The 12,227-nt window shown below is 41.4% G+C and overlaps 1 protein-coding gene across 6 annotated transcripts; it reads left to right on the forward strand.

The window, feature by feature from the left end:
• Positions 1-343: 343 nt before the first annotated feature.
• On the forward strand, positions 344-10,610 carry pbxip1b (pre-B-cell leukemia homeobox interacting protein 1b). 6 transcript variants are annotated; one of them, XM_051405930.1, is made up of 12 exons: positions 344-469; positions 2,560-2,636; positions 2,948-3,023; positions 3,754-3,821; positions 4,485-4,896; positions 5,058-5,132; positions 5,916-6,161; positions 6,334-6,357; positions 6,886-6,938; positions 7,274-7,387; positions 7,570-7,804; positions 7,979-10,610. In XM_051405930.1, exons 2-12 carry the CDS (start codon positions 2,586-2,588, stop codon positions 9,523-9,525), a joined length of 2,901 nt encoding a protein of 966 aa, XP_051261890.1. In that variant the 5' UTR covers positions 344-469; positions 2,560-2,585; the 3' UTR covers positions 9,526-10,610. The 6 variants fall into 6 exon arrangements, with proteins under 6 accessions (XP_051261890.1, XP_051261891.1, XP_051261894.1 ...); XM_051405931.1 differs by having other exon boundaries at positions 7,982-10,610; XM_051405934.1 differs by having other exon boundaries at positions 7,570-7,660.
• Positions 10,611-12,227: the final 1,617 nt, after the last annotated feature.

A 12,227-nucleotide genomic window follows, 5' to 3' on the forward strand; every position in this document is an offset into this window, starting at 1 on the left:
ATATATATATATAATGAGATGCAAACTAGCATAGAGGTCCAATTTATGCATGTATTGAACAAAAACTTGTAAATGGCGAAGGAGGATATTGTGACCAAAATATCGACCTGGAATCAGACCAAGCCTGTGGACTATCAGCATCAAATACCGGGGGACTGGTGGTGTTTGAAAAATATACCCCAACATATATAAGATGTATGTTTTACATACCTACCGTCACCTGCTTCTGTCAATCAATTTGGAAGCTTTCCTAGTGAGGTACGGTGTCGCCGCATTGCCATTGGTCGAACAGGAGGGCGAGGGGCGGGTCTAGAGCGAACACCGCCTGTGATTGGACGAGAGGCGCGTGGATCTTGCAAGTTTAGGAGGCACCTTCTTCTTTCAAGTTCCCAAGTTGGATGGGAAGACTCAGAAGTGTCTTCTGTATCTGTGACAGACTGTGGAGTCCGAATTAAAGCGACGGACCACGGTAAGAATGAGCTAAATGAGGATGCAAGTGTTTTTATTACAACGTTACAACGCCAGTTCTGTTGTTGTTTGTTCTTCCATTGCGTGGTTCCAACGCTTCACTTTACTTTTTCCTAGTTGCTCGATAGAGTGTTTTTATGGCCAGTGTTAACAATGTATATGTTGTTTGAACCCTTTAGTGATTTAACTTACTCACGCTGGCATTCAACGCGTTGAAAAGGTGACATTTCTGAGTCTAACTCGGTGTTTTAAGTTTTATTTTTCTTTGAGCCCATCGCCATATGGTATTTCCTGTCACAGGCTTCTCGCTCAGTCTGTATAACTAACTTGCATAATAATTAGATGAACTGGCTGCTCACTAGAGGATGCTGTGTGTGAACGTCTGGTAAAAAAGCTGCTTATGGTGCTTTTGCTGACAGCCTAACGTTGCTGTCCTATTGGCCTCTCCTGCAGTTTATTCTCTTGACCTTTTTTGGTAATTTTCCCCGCTGAGACCAAGATAATAAGATTAGGCGTACAGTTGTAGTCATATGTTTGGCTGTATTTTGGTCAGGACAAAATACAAGTGTAGGCACTTCTGTCTAATTCAGTTACACATACATAAACTAAACTGAATGCAGATTATTGTTTGATTGAAACTGTATGAATTACCTAAAGTATTTGTTAATATGACAGCTGTGAACATATAAAGCTAAGATATGGTGTGATCCAGCCTCCCAAAGCTAGAGCTTTGTAGTTTAAGTTAGATATTACTTATAAACATAAGAGAATAAGAGTACAAGGCAGTGAAAAATATATTTTTCTCTGTTAAAAACCACCAGCTTTGTGGTGCATTTAGAATAATCCTTTTAACACTGTCCTTAGAATACATCTGTGCCTCTGTTGTGTTCCCCATGGCCATCTTCTGCATGCTCCCTCTCTCTGTCTCCAGTCAATCTCATGGTAGCTATATTTAGCTGGTATCTATTTAAGCCATTCCACTATATGCTCCACAATGCTCCTAGGGCCCTAGGCTAGATTCAGAAGACTCCTCTTGGGAGGCACTCGATTAGGAGACCTAAATTGCGGAGCTGGGAGAGAATTGAATTTTGGGAGTGAAGTGTGCCATTACCCAGACGATGTGGTGTTAACTTAAGTGGTTCGTTGTTTCTGCTTTCACTGAAAGAAAAGCCAGACTACACATAGTAAATATGTGTCTCTGTTATGTCATCCTCTGCAGTTTGAAAGGAAAGGCTTTATATCTGATCCGGTGGTGAAAGTGAAATGTCAGTGTCATGTGTCTCAGAAAGAGTTGTGTTGGTCAGGTACTTCACTACAGATGTATAGGAAAAGGAAAAACAGTTGCACCAAATATTTATCTTACTGTAAAAATCCCATAGTAATGTACACATAAGAATAGGTCTATACAATGTACAGTTGATGATTGGTGGTTTGTAGACATATATTACCAGACCAGTAGCTTTGAAATATACGGCCCATTCTTCTGTCTGTATCTCCAGAATAGTGCCGGCCTTAGTTACCCTAGTCTCTGCCAAAACATTTCCAAGCTAGTCAAAAGCCAGGGTGACCAAAAGACCCACAGCACACACAAACTACTAATGAAGAACTGAATGGTTCCAGGGAACTGGACTTCCTGCACACATGCACAAACACACAGCAGTGTTTTAACAACAGGTTACAGTAGCTCCTTTATTGGCAGAATGGGTGAGGCTGAAAAGCAAAGGCATGTATTCAAATCCTGTGTGTGGGTACAGAGGATGTAAACACATTTTTTTTCAAGCAGCAGTACTCACACTGTCACCCTGATTGTAGACTAGTGAAAGGCCTTTTAACAATACACCTGCTAACATGGGGCTTGTTATCTGTTGCTTCCGTAAGTGCATTGTTAAAAAATCCACAGAGTTATTTTTCCCACTCTGCTGTCTATAAATTTAGGATTTACCTTGTTGGAAAATCACACAGCCAGCTTTGATGCACAGTGTTTGAAACCACAAAGGAGTATAGGTTCATACGTTCATCCGTTTCATTTGATTTCGTCCCAGTGCTGATGATTACATGTGATCTGTTCTGTGTGCTCCTCTTTTGTTGCAGGAGACAGGCAAAGCCTCTAGGGGGCCATGTCTGGTGGCAGCAGTGCTAACAACAGCTGGACCATCCTCACTCCTGAGGTATCACCACTGTGTAGAGAGCATAGGAACATGTGGAGGGAGTCGCTGTGCTTGACCTCATTGAAAATGCATTATTTTTAAAAAAGAAAAGTCCTTGTCCCAATTGATTTTCTTTTGGGTCACCTGAATATGAAGTAGGTTTCTCTAATAAGACTGCCTTTGTTTCATTTCTTTTTTATGAATTAACTATTACTCAGAAGGGTCAAAAGATAGACTGTGTTTTTCAGATTAGCCTAGATTGCTCTGGCTATAATATCTAAATGGTAATGTCTGTGTGTCTATTTCTGTTGACTGTTGTTTCTTTGTTTTAGGAAACCGCCGCTGAAACCCTGAGGCCTTTGGCAGAGGGGAAGGAGCATCATGAAGAAACCCTTACATCTGCAGCAGGTGTTTGTCACAATACATTCTACGAATGGGAGAGGTTCACAAACAAACCTGTTATAATTTCTAGCTTTCATTTTTACTTACTTTTGCACATTTGCCTTTTCTTGTAATTGACCAAAAGATGGTATATATACTTGGCAACGGTAGGAATGTGTCCACCGGAAGATTTGGCAGTACCATTTACACCACAGGAGCTATCGCCTTAGAGACTCTGCTATACTGTATATTCGGAGTAGGCTATGTAGCAAATTGGGTGGATTAACTTGTGATCTTGTGAATCCAGCTGCTTTGCAAGTTAACGTGATTCAGGCAGCAGGACTGCTTACCACATTCTCACGTGATGTGACAGTGACAATTGGTGCCGGTAATGTACCTGTAAGCTGGTTTTGCCAACCGCTACAGAAGAAGAGAGTAACAAGAAAACATTGAGGAGGAGAGTGAAATTGTAAATACAGAGCAGGAGGCTTCCCAACCAACCCAAGATGAGGGAGAAGAATGTGAGACAGTTGTCTTTGTTTGTATGAAAGTTAGAAATAAAAGAAGAAAATAATCAAATGTGATGATATAGTTTTTAACCATTTCTCAATTAAGTGATATATAATTACATATACCATGATGCAAGATTTTGGCCATATTGCCCACCCCTATTTCAAAGAGTCACAACTGAAATATGTTAAACTATTGCTCTAAAGGTCTCCCTTCTTGTTTCCTGTGTCTGTGTTTGACAATCCAGGTTCTGGGGAGAACCAGCCTGCAAGTGGTGCAGAGTCTGCAGAGGGGCTCCCTGTGCAGGGCCACCTGGTAAGACAGCTATAGACATAATTTTCTGTCACGTCATATTTATAACTTAGCTTAGCTGAATATGTAGTTATGGTTGGCCAATGAGCACATTCTGCTGTCTTTTTTTGGAATTATACCATTGTTTGAGTGAATACTCGAATCTACTTTTAATTGGCTGAGTGGGCGTGTAGCCACTTATCACCATTCAAATTATAAGTGTAACTGTTACCAGGCTACAGCTTCTTGATGGAGTTATAAAATTATCTTCAGCACAAAGTTTCTATTTAAATAACAACAATAAATAAATAAATATCTGTCTCATTAAGGCTACAGCCAGCAGCTAGCTAGCTTAGCTTAGTATAAAGACTGGAAACAGCTATTGTGGCTTGGTTCAAAAGGTAACAATATCTACCTGGACAATTGTGGACTATTTTTCTAGCCGCAACTGCTGGTTGCCTGGCAACTGGTCCTTGACAAGAAATAGTCCAGCATATAACTCCCCATAAAATAGCAAATTGTTGTTTGTTGTAGACTGGTAAAGGACAGCTCATTTAACTCTTTTTAATTAGACACATTGTTTGAGTTTAAAACCAAAAATGCTAAAGGAAGAACTAAAACCTTTAACTGACAGTGAAATACTAATACTAATAATAAGAATGTTAATTACCTGATTCTTATGCCTAGGTCTCAGAAGAAAAAACAGCAGAGCTAAGTGGAGACACAAGCACAGGGCAACACGCCTCTGTGCCCAGTGCCATCACTAATGCTCCTGTTCCGACCACTCTGGAAGTGTCCAGCAGCTTTGTCCCTGGCACTGATGCACTCAGCCAGTCACAGGGCCTACCTGAGGGCCCGGCACAGCCCAGCCCTGACCCTGATTCATTTTCTGACTCCTACACCCACATAACCCCCTCCCCTGATGAGCCCCCAGCCTCACTGCTGAGCACAGAGACTCTGGGAGGGGTGGAGTTTACAGAAGAAGAGGAAGGGCTCAAACAGGAAGGACAACTGCATCCGCTACATGAGGAGGAGCTACAACAGGAAGTGGAGGAGTCAGACCTGTCTCAGAGGACAACTGACGTAGGGAAACAGGCAGGTATGAACAACAAGACTTTAGTCGCATCATAATTACATTAATATTTGAATAACCCCAGCTTCAGTTTTTATTATCTGTATGTTGTTATATACATGGCAAACATCATCACCTGGTATGCCTGTAGCCTTTCCTTAAGCCGTATGTACTATTTGTGTTTGAAGTGTACTTGGTGGACCAGCTGGTAATGGAATTGTTCTGTATCTGGGCCAGGAGGTTGTCTGGAGAGGTTGTGGTTGGTATGAGGCAGGGAGCATGATGTGACAGAGAAACTTTTAGTTGCATGACACCCTGCAGAATTAAATTGGCTTCAGAGGGACTTGGACCTCTAAAGTTTTTTGCAGTGTGGTGTTTTGGGTCTGCAGCTCTTTTTCTGACTACAGCATTAAAAAAATGAGTCTTCTTTTGCTCTGTTGTGCATTTTTCTCACCCACGTTTTGTTTACCAACTAGAGTACAGTGAGTTCTTTATAGTTCCCTTTTACAGTACCGTTGCTTTTTAGCAATAAAATGTGATGTGGATAGTTTGGAAACGTTAAGTATTGTTGTTTCAAGGTGCTAGAAGTTGCCAAATGAAAAACATAAATTTTCCAAATAATTTATTCAAGATTTAAGCCTTATTTATGCATTATAAAGGAAAATAAGAAATGGCAGTGGGAACAAATTAACCAGGGTGCTATGCACAACAGAGCCAATAAAGAAGCCTTACCTCCCACAAGGAGTTTTTTCTCATACTGCAGCATCAGACCGGTTACAGCGCTATAGCTGCTGTGCTATCTAACATCAACAGTGTAAGTGATGAGCGAATTTGCGCTGAATAATGTGCAACAGCTTTGCTTTAAAATAATAATGTGGCATAAAATAAAATTATCTAATGGATAAATTCACGTTAAATGATCAGTTGTTTCAAACATTTATGCTTTGGAGGTACCCATAAAATAGATTAAACCTGTAAATTTCAAAGTAATAGTCCAAATATATTTTAACAACAGATTCTCATACTCCATACTTCCACCGGTCTAGACTCCCCTGTGGATTTAGAGGTGGGTGAAGAGAGGACTGAGAAGACAGGAGAGGAGGGAGAGCCAGAGGTGAGGAGAAGGAGGTCTCTCTTAGCCGCTCTGGAGCGTATCGGAAGGACAGATGAGGAAGAGGAAGGAGAGGAAGAGTTTCAGCTGCCACAGCGGGAGGACGACAGCGGGTTCTCTGTGAACAAGTGCATCCTGGGTGCTGTCATTCTGTTAGGCCTCGGCACCATCTTTTTCTCAGGTAGGTATCCCCAAACGACTCGTTGAGAATGTTAGCCTCCCATTTTGTTTTGCCTTTTAATGTTTGATTATATTTAAGATTCTAAAGTGAAGTTAGTTAGAGGAAAGTGATGAGTTATTAGCAGTAAACAGTACAAAGGGTGCTCTGAGACTGAGGTGTATTATACCTGCAGGTGTCTTCATGGACCTAAATGAGGGTAGGTTGTGTGTGTGTGTGTGTGTGTGTGTGTGTGTGTGTGTGTGTGTGTGTGTGTGTGTGTGTGTGTGTGTGTGTGTGTGTGAGTGTGTGTGTGTGTGAGTGAATGAGTGCTTGCTTGCCCACTGCATGTGTTTGCATGTGGGAACGTGCATGCATATGACAGTAGAAGCGCATTTTTAAAGCACTGCACGCTTTTAAACTTTTGTAAGCAAGAGCAAGAGAGTGATTCCTGACTTATGCAACAAAGCTTATCTGCTGTTGTTAAATAAATGTACCACATCACCATAATGTAAATGTAGTTTTTTGCTTGGCCACCATGCTTTTTCTAGTGAAACTTGCTTTTTAGGTTATTATAAATGCTCCTTAGCATGATCAGTGTAAACATTTCCAGAGCATGGAGGATAAGGTCAAAATTGAAACTGAAAATTAGCGTAATAGCTGAGAAGTACACATTTTATTGTAAAAACTTGATTATTGTTTGGGTGTTATTCACATGAACATTAAGCTTTGCATAAAACATTTGCAGAGAGTGACTATGGTACGATGGAAGTGCAAGACGCAGAGTTACCAGTAAAACAGGTCAGTCTGACGTCATTTTGACACTTATTTTTCTTTTCTACTTCATTTCTGTCAGTGTTCTCTCTGGTCTAACTTTTATTCATTATAACAGCATTTTGTGTGTACCCATTTTACAGTACATTGGCTATCGCCACCACATGAATTTTTAGTGTGATATGCTCAGTAGGAGACCACCCACAACACTGGCAGCATTATTGCCGTTACTGCTACTCTGGACTTTTGTTCTTTCTTATCTCAGTTCTCTCACTTCTCGGCTACTCTGTCTGGCAATAATAATTCTGAGACATTATCTAAAATCTCGCCACTGTGTTGCTCTGTGTGCAATTTGTTGACAGGAGTGGCTTAATCCAGAAGTTCCTCCACCCCCAGTAGATGCTGATAGTACAGAGCTTCTAAATAAGTTAGTCAAAGGGAACCAGCAGATTTCTGTGCTACAAGCCCAACTTCAGGTGTGACTCCATTCTGTCTCTCACATTATCTCTCCTCTGTGTGTGGGGGTGTTGGTTGGTGTGTGTGTGTGTGTTTGCAGTATACATATATACATAAATCTGTGTGTGCGCGCATAAACGTGTCACTGAGTGTGTAATATTCTCACAGGACCCTCTTCTACCGTTCTTCTTTTTTCAAACAGGCACAGAAAGAAGAGCTAAAAGTAGCCGAGGGACAGGCAGCAGAGGGAGCAAAGGAGCGGCTGCAGTGGGAGGAGGTGGAGAAGGAAAACAGTAGGTTGAAGAAAGAGGTGGCATCTCTCCCTGTCCTTCAGAAAGAGAACGAGAGGATGAAGAGAGAGCTGGAGTCTGTCCCGGCCCTACAGAAAGAACTAGAAACACTGAGGGCCACTGTGACTGAATTAAAACTCTCCTCAGGTACAAAGGGAGAGAGGGAGGAGGTAGGGAGGGGACGTAGAGGATGTAGAAGGGTGATAGTTATTAGACAGCTAGGGAAAGGGCCATGTGTTTCTTCCTTTTTCTTTCCTGTCATTCTCTTGAATGTTCACACCTCATCTTTGTAGTTGTAGTGACTTCTTGTGTTTCCTTCAGCAGCCAGTGAAGCAGTTCAAGCACCTGTGAAGCCCACTACGTTGCCCCCCAGTGGCCAGCCAGAGGACAGCACACAGGCCACAGCTGGATCTGCAGAGAGACAGCCTAGGAAGCCAGACCAGAAGGAGAAAAAGAAAGATGTGAAGATGGATAAAAAGGACATGGGAGAGAAGAAAGAGGGGAAAGTGAGAGACACATCTGAATGGAAGGAAGGAGAGAAAAAGGAGCGCAAGGATGGAGGCAAAACAGAATGGAAAAAGGGAAAGCATGAGCAAGGAAAGTTTGACAAGGAGAAAGATAAGGAAGGTAAGCAAAAGAAGCACAGTGATGAGACAAAACAATGGAAGGATAAGGAGTGGAAGAAAGAAAAGGCAAGCAGAGGTGATGAAGGAAAGCCATGGAAGGAAAGGGAAGGGAAGAAAGATCGGATAGAAAAGAGTGAAAGAAAAGAATTGAAGGAGGAGAAAGGCTGGAAAAAGTCACAGCATGAAAAAGTGAATGAGGGTAAACAATGGAGGGGTAAGGAGGAGAAGAAGGATTGGAAGGTAGGAAAAGACCACGGAGAAAAGCATGTGGGTAGGGAATGGAAGGGAGAGAGAGAATGGAAGAAAGGAAAAGATGGCAATCAGGAAAGTGGCAAAGAGAAATGGGAGAAAAAAGATTGGAAAGAGAAAGGTGAAAAGAAAGAGTGGAAGAAAGACCATGAATGGAAGAGTGAAAAAAGCAAAGATCATAGTAAAGAAGGGAAAGGAAGGGGTGAAAAGAAACAGTGGAAAGAGAGCGAAAATCATGGCAAAGAAAGGAAGGGGAAGGATGAGAGGAAACCAGGGAAAGAGAACGGGTGGAAGAGTAAAAATGGTAAAGATGATAAGGAGTGGAAGAACATGGATGAGAGGAAACAGTGGGAAAAGAAAGAAGGAGGACAGAAAGAAAAAAAACTCAATGGCGATTGGAACAAAGACCGATCAAGCTCCCCAAAACACAAAGACGAGGACAAATTTACCGGTAATCACGAACACAAGCAAGAGCATCTGTGGGGAGACAAGAATCCTCCTCACGCACACCGCCGACCCTCCATGGAGCAGCCTGAGTACTGGGTCCAGCAGCGAGACCGCCTCCAGCACAACCCCAAACCACCACAACACTGTAACTCGTTGGAGACCTGTGCCAAGACTGAGGGTCTTCTCCCTGTCCCCTTCCCTGAGTTCGAGGCCATCCTCCAAACGTACCTAGCCAAGGCAGAGGAGGTGGGGGTGGATGCATCCAAAATAGAAGAGCTCAAAAAGCTAGCCAATGAGTTCTTCAAGGACGGAGTCTTCGTTCACGACAAGATGAGCTTTCAAGATTTCGTCGAAGATTTGGGAGATGTTTTGGAAGACATGGTGGAAGGAGATAGCGATGACGAAGAGGAGGATAGCGCCTTAGAAGAAGAAATGGAAGGGTTTGAAAAAGATGTCATGAAAAGGTTTTCACTGCCTGGAGCCAGAGAGAAAGAGGAGAGATCCAAAGGGGAGTGGAGGAAGGAGAGCGGAAGGGCACGGGGCTGATGAAGCGATAGAACTGATGGATCTGTTCAAAGTAGCTAAGAGCTGTCATGACGGATGAGGGCTTATTCAAAGAGAACATTTTATAATGGACCACAAATGCTTACAGGTATACACAGTATGTCACCCTGTTATCCTTTTTACAGGATCTTATTTTACCCCTTCCGTCTGCAAGTTCAGTTTATAATTTAATTTCACTGTGGTGGGTCATTTTCTACTTTACTTATGCACATGCACACACATGGAAATTACTTTAGGACATTAGTATACCATTTGCATACGGGAGATTAAACCTGTTAGATTGAGTTGGATGGTACTCTGCTTTGACTCTCATCCAGGAATAGATGCTGTATAGTCTTATTCACACACTACACCTCTTCCTCTGCAAACAGCACTGTGCACTGTTGATGCCTACCTATTCACTGATCAGGACTGTTTCTGCAGTACTTAATCTTTATGTATTAACTGCTTCAGCCTGTCTCTTAAATTCAGAATAGCTTTAGATAAAACAAACAAGTTTTTCTAAAGGGTGAAGTGAACATGACCTGCTGAAAAAAAGTTTAGTGAATATTTTATGTGAAATTAGACTGCATTGACTTTGTTTTGAATGTTTGTACATATTGCATCAGATGTGTTAAGAACTATGCTGAAATGCAGAAATATATAATTAACTTATTTTATAGAGGTTGGCATAATATAAATAAACAAACAGTTGGCACATAAAATACCGACATGTTGAGCATGTGTGTTTCTTTTCAGGTACAGAACTCATGTTGTGCACTAAAATGTCCTTAATTATTGTTTTATCGTGAAAGTAGCAATTGCTTTTTATTGATTAGGTTGGTCATGGCAAATAGTTTCCAAAAACAGTATGTTTTCTTTCTTTCCTGTTTACACGCTAACTTATGAAATGTTGCTGATACAAGGGCCTTCAGCCACACAGAGATTGTATTTTAGAAGGTTTTAATGCAGAACCACATACTGTGCGGCAGCAAAGAGAGCTTTGTATGATTAGGATGTTCATGTTTGCCACTATTACTGTCATGAGAGCAGAATAATAAATTGGGTGCATCCCTGTAATAAAATAACTTGATTTTGTCTTCTTTTCACTCACTTGTTACATTTTTGGTATCTTCAAAGAATGCCACCTGCAAACATTTTATTAACAGTGATTTGTGGTCTTCATGCTTCATCTGAATTTGATCTTTTTGGATTTAAGTCAAGATTTCCTGATGAATCTGCAAGGTTAGAAAGAAGGTAAGGCCTTTGTTTTATTGAATATTAATAAGTTTATGTGTGTTTGAGCAATTGTGCCACCAATGTCTGTTAAAAGTCAGTGGAATCTGCACAAAGTTGTTAATTATTTGCTGACAGCTACAACATGAGTGATGTATTACTGAGTGTGCCATTGCAGAGCAATCAACTCCTTCCGCCTCAACCAGACTGATGTTAATTTCATCCTCTTTCCGTCCTCTGGGATCATTTTCCTGCTGTCCCTTTCTTTTTCTTTCCCCTGTATCTGGATGGGTGGAACAACATAGCTGATGGCAACAGAGGAAAAGAAGATTGATGATGATGACTTCACATTATTCAGTCACTGAGTCTGTTTTGTCAGTCATTCATAGTGTCTGTTTGAGCCTAGATACCTGAGTTACCAGCCTGGTTAGATATTGAAACTATTTACATACATACTGCATATCTCTATACGATCTAAGAGAAATAACTATTCATATTTAACCACTCAAAACAAGGTCAGGTGCCATTCAACCATCCAGCTGCAGTGGTAATGTCACACACTCACACAAGCAGATACGTGCACACAATACTTTAATACTGCTGTCTCTGGAACAGCAACGCCTTGTGCACATATACATTCCCTAACAGCTTCTCTGTAATAAATATCTACCTAATAAAGCCTGGGGAAGGACGTATTGTAAATAAGCATTGCTATATACACCTATGACTTTAAAGACCTTGACTTTTATTTAATTTTTTTGCATGAAACCTTTAATGCATAAAATGCATTCACTCTGAAGGCCAAGTGCTGGATGGGTGGGTACAGCAGGCAATCAAGGAATATATAAGACATTAATCATAACAACAAGCAGCATCGCCCCATGGGGGAAAAAACCCTGATGCTTTTATACTGTATATGAAGTCTCAGTCCTCTCTGTAAGCCATTTATTTTGTGTTTGTAGCTGCACTCTCCTTCCTCAATGATGGCCGAGGGAATGGAAAGAGAAGAACTGTAGACTGCTGTTTCAGGTGTGTGGGGATGTAGATTGTGTGTGTGTGTGTGTGTGTGTGTGTGTGTGTGTGTGTGTGTGTGTGTGTGTGTGTGTGTGTGTGTGTGTGTGTGTGTGTGTCATGCAGCTGAGACAAGAAAACAAGGTGTGTGGATGTTTGGATGATAAAGCCATTGTGCTTGTTAGCACTAACTGCCTCCCTAATATGCCAATTGTGCACATCCCGTCAGACCTTTGGCTTAAATAATGTGACTTCTCTGAGGTGAAACCCAAGTGCCTCATTCTCAAAAGTTTTTGCAACACAGGCTGTATAATTATATCTGATTTACTGCTTTCTTTTGGCTCTCTAAAGCAATTTGCCCACAGTTACACACTCATCCATAGCAAAGGAAAAATGTGAGACTATTGTCCATGCTTTGGCATGAACTGAGCAAAACATCAAACAATTTGTGCACACAC

Source organism: Dicentrarchus labrax, unplaced genomic scaffold (genome assembly GCF_905237075.1).
Source record: "Dicentrarchus labrax unplaced genomic scaffold, dlabrax2021, whole genome shotgun sequence".
Taxonomy (NCBI): Eukaryota; Metazoa; Chordata; class Actinopteri; family Moronidae; genus Dicentrarchus; species Dicentrarchus labrax.